The sequence below is a fragment of the Psammomys obesus genome, unplaced genomic scaffold (genome assembly GCF_907164565.1).
Source record: "Psammomys obesus unplaced genomic scaffold, mPsaObe1.curated_primary_1811, whole genome shotgun sequence".
NCBI lineage: Eukaryota > Metazoa > Chordata > Mammalia > Rodentia > Muridae > Psammomys > Psammomys obesus.
Window position 1 is genome coordinate 1888379 of NW_026596091.1, and position 16999 is coordinate 1905377.

Consider the following 16999-nt stretch of genomic DNA (forward strand, 5'->3'; position numbering starts at 1 on the left):
TCCTGGCGGATATGAGGCTATGATTGGGACTTCAATCTGTGTGGGACCGTGTGGGCAGTCAAAGTCAAGGGGATATGCCTCTTTGGGGATGAGGTTGCACACTGATGTCCCACAGTCTTTTCCCACTTGTAGCTGAATGGAGAAAATATCACAAGCTAGGTGAGGGGCAGCCAAGGACAGAGGAGTTTTATGTCCCCAAAAGGCAAGTGGAGAGCTGCCTGACCAATAATCCTAGAGTGAGACAATGATACAAAATTTTATTGATGAAATCACTGAGAATTCAATAGTAGCTAATGACACATACCAATGCATATGGCTTCCTCTAACCCTGACTCCATTAGGACACCCTTGCTGAAAGCTCTACGCTCTAGAACTCCTTCAATAGCTGCCGGATCAACTGTTTACTCTCCAGTTCATTGTTCAACGTCTGTTTCTCCCTTTCACTCTATACCAATGGGGCCAGAAATGCTGTTTTTATTACTGGATCCTCAGGGCCCATTGCATGCAGACTAACAACCTTGCTAGAAAATTCTACACACTCTGTCAAGGACTGACTGGCACCGTTTTTCTTTTCCCCTGGCATCACAACTGCTTTGGAAGGCTATTACTCCCAGGTCTCTTTTGAAGAAATGCAAAGACACTTTAAGAAAATGCATACAGAAAAAGGGCTAACCTCAGCATCTCCACAATGTTGGTAGTAGCCTTCAACTCTCTGATATCTTCATCTCTCACAGGAGCACATATTTTTCCCATTGTGTTGATGACATAGCTGGCCAGACCTTGGATGTCAACAGCATTGTGCTCAGCCTGCTGTCTAATGAGGTCGATATCCAGAACTTCACAGATCTGGCTGTGAAGCCTGTTCCCACCAGGAGTGAGGAGAGAAAGAAGAATCTGCAGAGGGAAAGGAGAGTCAGTAGTGCTGTTACAGATGAAGATGCTCTCCCATCACACTGCAGCACCCCCATGATGCAAGCCATCTCTCTGCCTGGCAGCACATCAGAGACACTCAGTGTCTCAACCTTGACAAGAAAGCTTACTCTGCTGGGTCAAAAGCCACCACTGTGGTAAGGACTGATGTTTCAGAATGAAAACAAGTGGCAAGGAAGCAGAGCCTGAACACTTCCAAAAGCCCTCAGAGAGAAAACGATGGCTCCAGAAATACTCAAGAGTAGATGACACTCAACCCTGTAAGTCCATGAGGAATCCTTTGCACTCAGATATTATACAAGCCGACAGTTAACGGACTCCGAGCTACATACACAGTAATGGCTGGGGATAAAAAAGTTCTGTGCCTGACAGTCTCAAATCCCTCTGACCTCAAAACTTGGTGACCCTGGGTGAGTTAGAGAGCTATATACATAAAATAATACTACAGTGTATGGTAAAGACCAAGCATCTTGTTAAATGTCACTGAAAACAACTGCCATCATCTCATTTACAACTACCCAGTAAACATTCAAGAAACTGGCATTTTTAGAAGGTGGGCCCATTACTAACCCAGATCTAATGCTCAAATCTTATGTTTGTGCTCGAAGTACTGCCCTGAGCTCTGTCTGCTGCTTTGTCTCCCTGGATTCTACTTAACTATAGAAAGCGCACAAAAGAATCTATGGGTTAGCTGACTGTACTCAGCCTTTTAAAATGACTGGTGATACAAAGACAACAAACAATCTTTGGGGGAGGAAAACAACTGTTATGATGTATTTGCACATGCCCACATGCTGAAACACAAGGTGAAAGGTGATTATGCCAGGGTGGGGTTATCATGAGTGGGATAATGCCTTTATGGAAGAGACGGCAAAGGGTTCTTTACCCCCTTCTGCTGTGTAAGTATATAGCAAGAAGGATTCCCCTGTGAAACGGGCCTTCATCAGGCAGCAAATCTGGTGATGCTTTGGTCTCAGACTTCTCACTCTCTAAGACTGTAAGGAATTTCTACTGTTGATAAGCTGTCCACTTTTGGTACCCATTACACTGATCCCAGTGGGTTAAGGCATTCGTGGTACAAACATCAACTTACCTCTCTGATTTCTTCAAACAGTTTGATGGCATATTCATACTGGGGAGGCTCAGCACTGAGATCTGCTTCCAAGACATCCCAGAAGGCCTGGTGAACAACATGCTTCACTTGACCTGCAAGGCTACAGCAATGAAATGAACTATTTTAAAACGAGCATTAAAAGACACATGTTCACACAGAGTTCTTGGAAAACACATTTTTAAAAATCTTGAACAGGACTGGAGAAATGGCTCAGAGGTTAAGAGCATTGGCAGTTCTTCCAAGTGCAGAGTTCAATTCCCAGCAACCACATGATGGCTCACAACCATCTATAATGTGATCTGGTGCCCTCTTCTGCTGTGCAGGCACACATGTAGGCAGAATGCTGTATTAAAAAAAAAACCTGAACAAAAAACCCTTAAGCTCATGATTAATCTTTTAGCATATTGTGCTTGTATAAAGCATGGGCATTGTTTTTCCACAAAAAAGAACACCGGGTTGGAGAGATGGCTTAGAGGTTAAGAACACTTATGTATCACAAGGATCAGAAGTCAGGTATCAGAACCCTCCTTAACAAGCCAGGTGTCCTACAAACACCTGTAACCCAGCTCCAAGGACTCAGATGCCATCTTGTGGCCTCCATGTACACATGTACTAATACAGACATCAACACATACACAGACACACACATTACAAATACCCAATATACACAACAAAATACTTTTTTTTCACTTAGAGATTCATGTTGTTCCCCCCACCCCCAAAATCTAAAATGTTTCCTTAGCCTATCTTTCAACAACTTCAAAACATTCTGTCCTAAGAAGGTATGTTTTTAGTAGATAGTCTTCTATACAGCTCTGAATTTTAGGGATAGGTAACAGCATTGCTTTCTTCAATAGCTGAAGTTTCATGGTGAGGGACAGAACAGTTGGTCCCAAGGAAACATGCTTTTAAATGGCTGCCATCTCCTACAAAGATGTCCCATTTAACGTCAGCCAGGACTAAACTGTTGAAATAGAATTCCCAGGAAGAGCTCACAAGACTTCCTCAATCTCTTAAGTCAATACATTCCCACAGAAGCCTTAACCATACTTTTTTTTTTTTTAACACACATACCATACACACAGAGAGAGACAGAGAAAAAGAGTGCATAGCATGCATAAAGAGAACATTCCCAGGAGCTGGTTCTCTCCTTCATTCCACCATGTGGGGTCTTGTGGAGCAAACCCAAGTTAACTCAGGCTGTCTGACTTGGCAGCCTGAGACATCTCATTAGTCCCAACATAACTTACTAAGATAACAACAAGTTTTTAGAAAACCATTAATTTTCCTAACTACCTAACTACCAAGGAGCCTCTTTTGCTAGCAAGCATTACATTTCTCAGGCATTTATCACAACCCCTTCATGCCTGTCATTTAGTAAGTAACCAATGAATGCCTACTGAGTGAGTTAACAATTTTGAGAGTTAAGTGTATCTCCTAATTTTTTCTTCAAGTCAAAACAGCTAAATACATAGCGGCACTATGAATGATGAAAACTGGCTTTCTGAGGAGTGTGAGTTAAATGTCCCTGTAACTGCAAACCAAAATCAACTTAGACACTTTAAATATTCAGATTTATGCTACTGACTGAGGAGATTTCCTTAACAGAAATCTCCCTTTCCAGTGCCTACAATTCCCCCAGGCAGCTTTAGAACAACGACAAAGGAGGCAGGACAAACATCTCTGAGCTCCTGACCTCACAGGCCACACTTACCTGACCGGAATGGGCTAAGAAGGAATGAGCTGAACAATCTCACAGCTCCCTAACGAGTATCAGCAGCTTACATTTACATCTGCATAAGGCTGAAATATATGTTTTACCTTCTTTATGTTCTGGAGAAGCATCTGAGAAGATGCTTCAAATGATTAACCAAATCATTTGTAAGCACTCCTGCTATATGCCAGAAATCTAATTTTACCAGGTTTTCCCTAAAGACAGTACCTAATAAAAATATGTCAATTATACTTTCAAAAGTATAAACTCTAAGGTTGGAGAGATGGCTCCTTAGTAAAGAACACTGGTTACTCTTTCAGAGGATCCAAGTTTGGTCCCGAACACCCATACGGAGGCTCTCACTGTCTAAAACTCCAGCTCCAGGGAAGCCTACATATGCTCCTTCTTGGAGCAGCAGGTACACATGTGGTACACAGACATACATGCAGGCAAAACACCCACAAATATAAAACTAAAGAAAGTTGTAACATTTTTAACAAAAAGGGGTTGGTGGAGACTACAGCAAAAGAGGTAACTGTAGTCTAAGAAGTTCAGGAATATCAAGACAAGTTTTCCTTTTTTCTCAGAAAATGATGTATAAATTGATTTCTAAAGACTCTGGGTAAATGTACGTCGAGGTACTTTTCAGTCAACAAATAAAAGACCTTGTAAGAAAGCTGAATAACATTTATCCCCTGGGGATACTATACAAGAATTTCCAGAAATCAGTGATGCACAGAAACACACATGAACACACACACAGGGAAAGACAGAGACAGAGAAGAGACACACTCAGAGAGACAGAGAGAATCTCCAGCATCATTTACACACAGCACAAGATTCCAGCTTACCTGTTCTCTGGAAGGGCAGTTTTCTTCAACTGGAAGTTCTCATTTACAGCTATTTCATGAGCAAGAGTCATGTCTGATAAGTTCTTTGCTGCAGTCATCACATCATCAAACATTACACCCTTGGGAGGGCTAGTTGCTGAAAGAAAAATAAAGTCAGCTAATGCAACAGAGGAGAAACTGTCGTGCACAAGTCTCCCAGTGTCAAGTCAGGCTCATCTCAGGTGAATATCAGGGTTTCACAAGTTAGAGGATGTGCACTAGAAACAGAGTGGGCTTGATAAAGATTTCAAATGTGAAAGCACTACTTCTGTAACTCTAGTTACCATACTTGATAATAAATTTTCAAATGCTCCTAAGACAAACTCTTTAATATAGGTCTGTTATAACTTCCTTTCAATGCTTATCCATATGTGTTTACCTACATTACACAGTAGACTGGTAGATAAGGTTGTAAACTTCCTAACTGTATAGGCAGTTCAGTGTAAGGCTGAAGTTCCATTCCAGTTTTTGCCATTTATTAGTCCAGCTGACTCCACTAACAGATATACTGACCCCTAACAGGCTCCCTCTGAGGTGAGCGACCATCATCATCATCGTCGTATCATCACCATTAGCAGCAGCAGTACTTTTTTCCAAGACAGGGTTTCTCCATGTAGTCCTGGAACTCACTATCCTTGAACTCAGAGATCCACCTACCTCTGTTTCCTGAGCACTGGAATTAAAGATGGGCACCAACACCGCCAGGCAATTTAGTAAAGAACATAGGAGGAACTTGGTACATAATTAAAGCTTAACAGTATATGTGAGAGGTTAGATTATCTACTAATTAGAAAAATAGTAAAGAGTTATTTCTAGATATTATACTAAGAAATTGTTCTGATTAATCAAGCTTACAAAATCACTGCTGAAAAATCTCAGCTTCAGTGAATTAAAAATCATGACCTCATATAAAAATGCAGATAGGCAATGCTTTCCGGTTTGCTGCTTGTTTGTTTTAGAGGAGGCAGGGAGAGGAAGCACTGAGGTAGAGGTGGATGACAGAGAAGGCTGACCCTGGGAACTGGCAAACCCTTCTTCAGAATGCCTAAGTACTATTGTATCAAAAGACTCTAGACAGTGTCAAGAACAAGAACAAATGCAGAATTACATGGCTGCTGTTGAGTTTCTAGATTCTCCTTAAAAACATTTGTATTCTGTGGTCCACTCATCCATCATATCCAGAAACTCTCAATGCATCAGAATGCTCATAAAACCCCATTTATAAAAGAGAAAAAAAAAAGATGGAAACTGACCATCCAATGACTAATCAGTGAATAAATGTGCAGTCTATTTACTTCATGACAGAGCAGGTGGTCACCAGAACAGTGTTTGGGACATAGTCCATCATGAGTAAGTGCTTGGTTACAATGCTGAAGGTAGGAGTCTTATGTGAAGGATGATGATTTAGCAACGTGCTGGCAGCTGTTGCTGCAAGTAATCCCTTCTTTTCTCTATACAATCAATTTTCCAAGTTTAAAACTGGTAACATAAAAAAATAAACAAAACTGTTTAAGTGGGGATCTGATCTTATTGAAGATCAGTTGCTTTTTCCTACCTTAGTTTTGCTAGTTTATGATGTTATGCTCTTTATAAACAAAATGCTAATTCAAAACTTTAAAAAAAAAAAAGGCACAATCAGAAATAGTGGTTCATACCTACAATTGCAGCCCTCAGGGGGCTGAGGAGGACCACACAGCCACAGGTAACAAACCAGACTGGGCTACAGAGTGAAATCTTGGGAAGGGGAAGGAAAAATTAAACCAAAACACCTGCTTGACACGTCTCCTGTGTCCACAGGCAGAAGAAAAAGAAGAGGAAGAAGAGGAGGAGGAGAAGGAGGAGGAGGAAGAGAGCTGTCTCTCCTAGTGAGGGCCACTCTTCTGGCTCTCTCACAACCCACAGTAGAGTAATTCTCCTTGTGGATTCATCTGGGGGGGGGGGGATTGCACAACACTGGTTGAAATCAGCAGAGACGCCCTCTTTAGATTATTTTACTTCCTGTCCACCCTTCTGGAAAGGCAAATTTCCTTCAATATGAAACAGGAAAGACTAATTTGACTTCATCCTAACCTGCGCAAGGTAATCTCAAGAAGGGCTGCTCCCAACATTTAGGAGACAAGATAGACAGGGCTGGGTATAGGGTTTAGATCCATGTTATAAAAAGCAAACAGGTTAGAGATAAGGCTCAAAATGACATGAGATTACAAACTTGTTCCTAAGGACACCGGAAGGAAGACCTGTACAGTGGCTCTGGCACACTATGGTGGTGCGTCTAGAAAGAAGGGGACACGTGATGTGCTCACAGCACTTCTGAGTTTCAAAGCCATTATACACACAGCCAGCACACTGCCACCCCGCCTTGCTCCCCACTGCTCACAGGTAGGAGAGCTGGATTTGCTAGAGGAATTACTGGTAAAGCTCTGCCTGGAACATTCATAGTCACTGAGCGAAGCCATGCTTTCGGAGAACCGCGAAGACTCGGAATCACTCTGCTGGTCCTCGCTCACACACTGCTTCTCGCCATTGAAAGGCATCCTGTATCACAGTGGGGCAGGGGAGAGGATGAGAACCTGCAGAGAGAGAGACATGGTCATGAATCAACTTTCTGGGGTACTTCCTCTGGCTTCCAGAATAGACAGTAATGTCCACAGGTGTGACAGTAAAGGGGGGGAAGTCCCTAACAGATTACCTTACCCTTTCCCCAGAAGCCTGGGCAAGACTCTTGCAAAATTACCCAGACTTCCTTCCCAGACAAAAGTGGCTTTGAGGCCATATGCAGGACAAATGTGGAGCAGGAGATCCTTAGAAATGTGATGACAGGTCCTTTTGAAATGCACCCAGACCACTGATACACTCCCATGGTTGGTATAGTAAGGCTCTTGTGGGCTCCTTAGATTTCTTATTCTGTTCTGGGGAAGTCACTTAACCACCTGACTTCATGAGGGAAACTGGGGCTCAGAGACTTACCTTCCAGGACTTTGTAAAAACTGAAAAGAATTGACTTCATCGCAGGGTTTCATGCAGCACTCAAATGTAGTTACTGTTCTTACTGCTTTGTTTTATATAAAATAAGTTTAGCTGGTGAGATGGCTCATGAGTAAGGGCACTTGCTACCAATCCAATGACCTGAATTCAATCCTGGCAACACACATGACAGAAGGAGAAACCAATTCCACAAAGTGTCCTCTGACATACACATACACAGGATAAATTTAAGAAATGAATTTTTTTAAATTAAGGATGTTCAAACTCAAACTCTTGGTGCCTCTGTGAGGCTCTCACAGGACACAAAAACTGAGGAGACTTTCTGGGCTTTCAAGTCTTCTCTCCTCCATTTTCATATGAACTGTCACAGCATGAAGACTAAGACGTGTTTGGTTTGTAACAACAGCACCTAGCACAACTTGCTGAGTACCTAGGAATGTAGGGTTCCTATGCATATTCGGAGACACAAGGAATATCTCCACACTTTCTATAAGGGCTCTGTTAATAACTGCAGAGTACCTATTGTGCACTTAGCGCACTGGGAAGAGTAACTGAGCAAACAGATGGGATCTGGTTAACTGAAGATGAAGGAAATGCAAAAAAGTACTGGTAACAAGCACAAGAAAAAAGGAGGAGAGGTCAGGAATAAGGGGTGCCTACAGAGGAGATCCAGACACTGTTGTGAGACACAGGGCAAGCTCCATCTCTCAGGTGCTAACAAGAACAATGATAAACCTGGGGGTGGGAGCTTGATAAGGTAAAATGGCCCAAGGACATGTCTACCTGGTCTCAAACCAAGTTTGTTTCACTCCTGACACTCACAGAGATGCACCTCTGCCCAGGCCAAAGTCTGAGCAAGCAGAGAACTGTTAGTTACTTCTGCAGACAGAGGTAAGGGGAAACCACTGGAAGCACTTACCCTGTCTTAGAATCCCAAACACAATGACCATAGACACAGGCTATCAAACAGTCCTGAGCTCTTGGCTCTTCAGTGGCAAGACAGCTTCCTCTATCCTGCAGAAACTAGTTTTTACCTGAGCACTTACAACAATGCTCTGGGGAAGGCAGGAAGGAACAGCAGAAAATGAGCTGTTGTCATTCTCTGCCAACATTTCACTTTCCATTGCTGGCATTGCTTGAAAATGCTTCATTCCTAAGGAAGCCCTCCACCCTTCATCCTTCACCCTCCATCCTCCACCCACAGCTCATGGAGCTCCTCTCAGTAGTCTGTAGCACATCTCTTCCATCTCCACAAAAGATTTGCACAAATGGTTCAATGAGTAGGAACATTTGCTGTACCAAGCATAAGAATCTGAATTCCAGTCCCCCGAGCCCACGTGAAAGACCTGGACAGCTGCATGCACCTGCAATCCCATGACTGTGGGAGGGACAGAAGAATTTATGGGACTTCCTAGGTTCCCACCCTAGCTCCAGGTACAGCGGAAGACCCTGTCTCAAGGATCTAGGCTGAGGTGATAAAGCAGGCCCCCGACATGGACATGTATGCTCAACCCACAAGAAAGCATTTGCAGGTGTTTCCTTCCAGTGACTAGTTCTGAATCTCCTGAAGAAGAGAGACTCTGCTTCATCTAGCAGCAAAGCAAGTTCAGAAGACACCCTGTCAGCTGAATCACAGTCATTGAATCCTATTTGGTACAGCTTTAACTAGAACATCTGTAAACTGACAGCCCTACACATGTACAGCTTAGGGCTGCCAAGTGCATGCCCTAGAGCAAGGGCACTACCATCTATGCTCACCTTATTTAAACTCCAAGTCCCTGGGCCTTGTCACTCCTGCGCCGGCTCCTGCCTTCTCTACTGCAGCGACCTCACACCAACAGGCATTTTCCAAGTAAAGGTGAATAAAAGATTTTGTCTATGGGAATTTATGAACAAGGCTAATAGTTACAACTGTTCATTTAATTAAATATTCCTTATCATTTAAAAGGATCTGAATTCAAGTCCCCTGAGCCCACATTAAAAACCTGAATGGTTGCATGAACCACTGCAGTAAATGCTCAGGACAGCACATTTGGTATGTTTCTTAATTAAACAGAAAGGAAGTCAAGTGCCATGCCAAAAAAAAAAAAAAAAAAAAAAAAAACAAAAACCAAGCACTAGGTTAAGAGCTAGGGCCCAGGCTGTCACCAGCTGACTATGTGACTGCATGTACAGCTGCTTTTTGTTGGGGGAGTGGGTAAGAGTGGCAGGGAGGTAGGGCTACCACATGGATTCTTTCAGTCAGAAATTGCTAGGATGCTCCTTCAAACCATAAGTTATATGAGACATCATGAGATGTTCTGAGAAAGCAAACATAAGCAAGCATGTTTAACTATCATAATTAAGTTTTGTGTCAACATGTCACTGCAAGTAGAATCTCAGGTACTGGGCTGTAACAAAAAGCTGAAAAGTGTCACACTTTTTAGAAGCTCTTCAGATGGTGAAAGCATTCGTGCTAACAACGAGGACTTCCCATGTCCAAGCAGAAACTTGTCATCGAAGCAAGGTACTCATTACTTTGGTAAGAAACTGTCCATTTCTTATACGGGGATACCCAGAAAGCCTAACTTGTAGTGCTGGAGTGAGATTTCACTTAGTAATTAAGGAGAGGGCTGCTTAGGACAGGGTCTGACATGGAGACAGCAGGACACATAAACAGGTGTTTGTGTGTTTTTCTTTGTCAAATTACCTTCAGTATTAAAACAGGAAAATGTACCTCAGGATAACATAATCATGTTTCCTTACAGAGAAACAAGATTGGCACTGACCCTAGGACAGAACTCATGCACCTGTCTGAAGTATAAAACCCCTAACAAATGGCCTGCCATAGTGTAGATGGTCTTCACATCAATTCCTACATTCCTTAGTTATGAGTTTCCACATGAGTTATCTGGGGACAAATCAATGTGACTCAAGAGGCATTGAGGGTAACTGCTTCAACTATTTCAGATTCTCTAAGACTGCTGATAATAACATTGTTTTAAAGAAGCACAATGCCTTTCGTGCTGACAAATGCAGATCCACCCATCAGGTCACCAAAGCAACTCCTAGGTAAATCAAGGAAGGAAGCACCGGTCAGAGGTAAAGATGAAAGATACTTCCAAGTAAAGCTGCCAACATTACTACAATGGATATTATTTAAAGAAACGTAATTATTTTTATTTATCATTCCATTCTTTTATAATATATGGCATTATGCCATTCCTTCTCAGGGGAACGACTGGAGTTAATCACCTTAAGACTTACTGGATAAATGGTGGAAGTTTACTGCTAATATTTTAGAGACAAGGGAATGTATACTAGAATCTAAAGGTGTCAGTCATGTGTCTCACTAGAGCTAGCATTCTGTCCCACCACAGAGAGCATGGAGATCAGTTTCTAATTTGCTTGTGATCCCTCAGTTTATATTTGACTTTAAATCCTTATTTCCTTTCTATAGAAAACCCTTTCTATACATGACCCTGTATTGTTCAGGATTACAAACATCCACCAGCACTGACATACATGCCACTGAAGCAGTAAGAACACTGCTGGCCAAGCAGATAGAGTTCTTGATCCTAACTCGTGATACCTGCAGACTGAAGATAGGTAAGACTTGGGTAGATTACCTGAAATAGTCTAAGTCAAATGTTTAAGTGTTATTAAAAATGACAGTATAAAAATAATTTATGATACTGGAAAAAAGTTAATGTCATGAAAACCAGAGGCTGAGGATATGATCCTCGACAAACTGTGGTAATTTGATGGTGTCCCCCACAAGGCAACATACTGTTAAGAGGGGGCCTAATGGGAGGAGTTATATCATAGAGGCTCCAGACTCATGTATGCACTGACATTGATCTTCAAAGGTCCTAAGGTGGAAGTCTGAACTCCTTTGTAGTCCCTGGCCCACAGGACGCCTTCTATATAATGGAGCACGTAGGACTCACACACACACACACACACACACTGATTCCTAGGTCATACACTTCCCAGCCTCCAAAATTTGTGAGCCAAATACATTATTGTTCATTATAAATTAGTCTGTGGTATTGTCTCATAGAAGCATGTAACAGACTGATGGAAAACGGAAATTATAAAGATGGTTGTAGCTGTATGAAGTACTTGAAAATATAGAGGGAGTTTTAGAACTTGCAATGAGATGGAATTGGAGGATTTAGAAGAAAGACTAGAAAATGTTTATAACACTGTGAATGGAACATGAAGAGTATCTGTGGGGGAAGCTCAGAAGATAATGGAGAAAGTTCCTGAAAGCCTTTCAAAGGTCTTCAAGGCTGCTCATCCCATCACATCCCATCAAAGGGCAGAACCTTGAGAAGGTTTCTAGACAGGCATCCAGAGGCCACCAGTATCTACTGCCCTCTACTACCTTAAGACTCTGCTTGAACTCTGGTTCACAGATCACAGACCTATAAAATCACCTTTTTTTTGGGGGGGGGGGGGTGTGCAACAACCCTTACACAGGGCTCACATATCAGATATCCTGCATATCAGATATTTATACTACAATCCATAAGAGTAGCAAAAATTACAGTTAGGAAGTAGTAACAAAAATAATTCCACAGTTGGAGGATCCCCACACCATGAGGAACTGTACTAATGATGCTGTGTAGCAGTTTACCACCAGACTGAAATAGTCATTCCTGAAAAAACTCCTTAACAAGGTAAACAGCACAAAACAGCCTCAGGAAATCCCTGGAACTGACCAGAATGACTAGGCCCCTCCCTCCTGATAAACAAACCAAGGGGCAAAAACTGTGAGACCAGAGCAGAAGCCTGAGAGAAACAGAAATCAGCCAAGCAGCCTGGGAAAGGTTTAGACTAGTTATTTGGAAAGAACACTCTTCAACCTGCTGACCCGCCTATGGGAGCTGAGCTGTGTTCCCAGTTCCAAGTTTTGTGAGCTGTAACTGATGCTGGTGATGCAGCTGTCTTTGAGCCACCTCTGTTCTTGTAAGTATCCCCTCACCCATATTCCTGTAAGCACCATCAATAAAATTCATGGTTCACCAACTTAGACTTTGATGGTACCCATACTTTGGTCTGTTGAGGGCTTCCTATTCTGGGGTGTTTTATCTCCCTAGGAAAAGTTTTGTCATAGAACAGATACAAACAAGAAGTGTTGACCACAGCCAGGTGATGTTAATTCTTCAGCCACCCAGAATGCAAGAGCTACGACCTTCAGCTTGACTTCAAAGGATGTACTGAATGGCCTGGGAATCCAGACAAAGTTGTATAAGGCATAGAACCACTAGGAAGAGCAAAGCTTAGTGAACTATGGAATCAGGGCTAGGGCCCACTGGATCAAACTCCTCCAGAAGGAACTATCAATGTGAGCATCCAGTCTGTGAAAGTGTTTGCTAACCACAGTGTTAGCTTTACACCAAGACCTTGGAGTCTCGAATCCAACCCTAGGTGGAATGTTGTAGGTCTAGAGAGATGGCTTGTCACTTAGGAACACCTGCAGCTCTTGCAGAGGACCCAGAACTTTCACTCCCAACTTGAAAGTATTAGGAGATGAGACCCAATGAAAAATGTAGGTCACAAGGGCTCCACACTCAAGAACCAATCAATGCCAATTATGGAAAAGTGTGAGTTCATTCTCTGCTCTTTTCCTAACCAAAACCCTTCAGATCTAAGCACAGCAGACTTTTGGGAGACTGACAGCCATGCCAACCATCCCATCATATCATTACCATTTGGAATTTAATGTCACAATCTCAAGGTATTCTTGCCTGAAGCTCCCATGTGCCTCTTGTAAGCCACCAGAGTTCAGACCACTGCCTAAGATAAACAGAAACCCAGGGGATATCCTTACATGAACAAATTTGTTCCATGTTTACTCATAAAACACCTCAAGTTTTTGATATGTCCTGCCTGAATCGCACTGCTCAGTAAGTAGTCACTTAACAGAGTAGTTTAACTGTATCTCTGCCTTCCCAGTAATTCTTAAAAGTCATACAGTAAGGAAGTATTCCTTTCTCCAGTATCCAGTGCCTGTCCCAACACAATTCCAGGGCTAGCAAAGCCTCAACTCCTAGGAGCTTAAAAGAGCACCACTGAGCTCTTCTGGCACTCACTGATACAAACAGAACCAATAGTTATGGAGCGTCATCTCAGTAATACACTCTGTAAGTGCTTAAAATAATTTATTTCCTCAAATGTGCATTATAACTGTGTCAAGTGGGTGTTATTCTTATTTTAAATATAAGGAGCTATGGCTCGGAGAGATAGTATTTACAGGTTCACAGCAGTGCAGAGGCTCAGCTTGAAGCCAGGCAGCAGGCTGCAGCCCTAAAGCCCATTCATTCTACTCCAGAATGATTGAGGAAATCAGTGTGTGCTCATTCTTTCCATTCCCTCTCTGCCAAATTGATCTATCATCACATGGATACTTGAACCTGAGGAAGCAACTGACCTTACCCTGGGACAGCTGTTCAAGCACTATAGTGTGAAGGACACAACGGAAAGAGACTGATCAACAAAATAACATTCAACCAACCCACTATGGTGACAAAAGTTCTCTATTAGAGTATCATTCCTTATCTGCTGCAAAAATCCCTCCTTAAAACCCAGGTATTATCCAGAGGGCTAACTGCTTACAGCCAGTAAGTCAAAAACATTTCCAAGTAAATTGTTCAAGTTGTCAAACAGGGCCCCGAGGAATGCAATCCATTGAGTTAAGGTTGGGGGGGGGGGGGTCAATAAGTATTTACTGGGTGCCCTCCTTCAAGACTGCACAAAGTCAGGCACAAAGCACCCATAGAACAGGGGGGATCAAAGGCAACACTGAGCTCTGATGGGAAGGAAACTTGCAGATGCTAGCAAACACTGCTTGAGCACCAGCCCGGAGCAAAGCAAAGCCCTAGGCCCGAGGGAAAGTCCCTACAATAATACTGGTCTTCATCTACTCAGAGCCAACAGAGAGCTAGACAACAGGCAACAAGCCAGCCACTGTCTAAAAGGCAGATGCCTGTGCTCCCCATCATGGCAGCATCAGGGAGGATTTCTAGGCCCTTTTTATCCTGGAAAGCACTCTCCTTCCATCCCTGCTGCCTACTTTAACACCCATCTTCACACTCCGGGGTGTCCTCATGTTAGCTGCCTGTACACACAACTGGGTCCCTTCAGCCCTGGATCACTTCAAGAAGGGCAATGTATGAAATCCATGGAGGCAGGAGCAGATGGTGATCCTCCCACACCAGGACCCAGCTTAAGCACCTCATTATCAGCTGGAAGGTAGAGCCAAGATCTGGGAGCTGAGGGGCTCACTACAGACAAGGACAAGCTGCCTGGTCTTCAAGGTTAAGTACCAAGACATTTCACTTCAATCACGTGGGTACCACTCCTAAGTGTCTCCACTACTCTGCTTGTACTGCATTTTAACACTTCTTTGTTGACTAGATTTTTGTGTTTAAATCCATCATTTGGGTTTCTTGTGGTCGGGAGTGAACAAAACCTATATGTGCCAGGAAAGTGCTCTACCACAAGACTACATTCCCAGTCTAATTAACGCATTTTAAAAGGAAACGTCATGTCATATCGAATTCCTCCCACACTAACGTAAACACGTAACTGTGTCATGCACGTGCCACCAAATCTCGCTGCTATGTTTTGTGGTGCCACCCTGAGCACACAGCCATCCTTGAGAAGGCAAGGGTCTGACCCATGTGTGACCTGAGAAGGCCTCCAGTATGGCCAAGTCCAACGGAAGTCTCAGGAGCCCCGCCCGCTCGCCCACGTTCTCCGCTCGCCCCTCCCTCCAGCAGCACCACGTTTCCTGTCAAAACAAACGTTTGGGGGAGGGGACTGCCGAGACAGAGCCCAGCTCGGGAGAAACCCGGCAACAAGCCCCAAACACAGGCCGCGGCCCGGGCCCCAGCGCGGCTGAGAACAACTCCCCCAGGGCCGGGGGAGCGGTGACCCGGCCCCACTGGGACCCCGGAGCGTCTCGCGCCCGGAGTATAGTCGCTGGCACGCACCCAAAGGGATGCCGTCGCGGCCGAACGGCCCCGGCGGAGCCTGGGCACCACCGCCACCGAACCCCACTTTAAACCTCCACTCAGGGGTCAAATGCCCCCACCTCGGAGGGCAACAGAACCCCCCAGCCCTGAGGAGATCCACGGCCCCTCCCCTGGGATGGGTACGCACCCCCAGATCCCGCGCAGAGACACGAGGAAGGCTGGGTGACCAGGGTCGCGGGGCTCCGTGCAGCCCCCTACCCAGGGCAGCACACGCTCGGGGACTCACTAGCTTGTCAACACTAGCGCTCTCCTTCAGCCCCACGCGGCATTTAAAGGGCCCGGAGGTACTCTCTGGGAGAGACCATCCGTGAAGAAACTGGAGGGGAGGCTGGGCCGCGGCCCCGGGATCTGGGGACGTTCGGGAGGAGAGCGCTAAACCCTCACAGAGTTTCCCTCTAAAGACACAACTTTACTTAGCTTCCTATCGTATAGGCCGAAGCCGGCTCGGATTGAAAGCCGTCTGATAGGAAAAGATTTTTTCCCCCATGCTCAGTGGTGGTACGGCCCGAGTCAGCCTAGGCGGAGTGCACCCCAACCGGGGCAGCCCTGCGGGGAGCGCAGAGGCTGGTTCGGCTTGAGGAGTTTGGGGGCGGGGCCTGGTTGCGTGGGGGCGGGCTTAGGGCAGCGGGTGACGCCCCAACCCTGTCTCTTTTCGTTTATCAGCTGGGGTGATGCCGACTTTGAGTCCAACGGAGAGGACTAGTACCCGCTCGCTGCAATGATACGAAAACTGGATGCCCACCTTCACAATGCCCCACACACAGGGTCAATCGAGCCAACAAGGTTCCAAACCGGCTGTCCCACGTACAAATGTGACCAACCGCGTCATCCACTCGCGTCTACATTTTCTTGTAAACACCCGTCCTGATTTGGCCCTTGAATAGGTTGATTGGCTTCTGGGAGCCACACCTATCCAGAAGGCTTGCCTGTGTGCAAAGATAAAACGGTTTCCCTCTTCTAAGTAAGGGTTCTTTGGCAGAGCTTATCTTGAGAAGTTTCGACCTGGGCACATGTAAATAAGTGCTGGGAGGGGATCTGGGTGGTCAGGCTTACTAAGCATAACTTCTTGTGAGCTTGCTTCTGGATGTGAAGAAATAGTCTTCCCATAAAGAGAACCACTATTCTTCCAGGTGCAGATTAGTATTACTGTGGGTAGCTTCATACAAAAAGTAAATGAATTTCGTATAAGCTGAGATATTTCTATTTATTACTAAAGTCGTATCTAAAATGGCCACCGTTATTCTAGAATGAAGAAAAAGGAAAGCAGACAATGGTTGAAAGCAAGATAGAAATAGTTGTATAACGTGGGTTGGTCTCGGGTTCAGACCCACCCAGGAGGTCA

General features: G+C 44.3%; 1 protein-coding gene across 1 annotated transcript in view; it reads right to left on the bottom strand.

Moving 5' to 3' along the window:
• The window catches only part of Tcp11l2 (t-complex 11 like 2), a 38847-nt gene extending 22928 nt beyond the window's left edge, over positions 1 to 15919 (bottom strand). Inside the window, exons 1-5 of the mRNA XM_055627978.1 lie at positions 15785 to 15919; positions 7026 to 7218; positions 4610 to 4745; positions 2024 to 2144; positions 674 to 894 (exon numbers count right to left, since the gene is read on the bottom strand). Coding sequence (XP_055483953.1) covers positions 674 to 894; positions 2024 to 2144; positions 4610 to 4745; positions 7026 to 7182 — 635 coding nt within the window. The 5' untranslated portion in view covers positions 7183 to 7218; positions 15785 to 15919. The remainder of the gene's footprint in view (positions 1 to 673; positions 895 to 2023; positions 2145 to 4609; positions 4746 to 7025; positions 7219 to 15784) is intronic.
• Positions 15920 to 16999: the final 1080 nt, after the last annotated feature.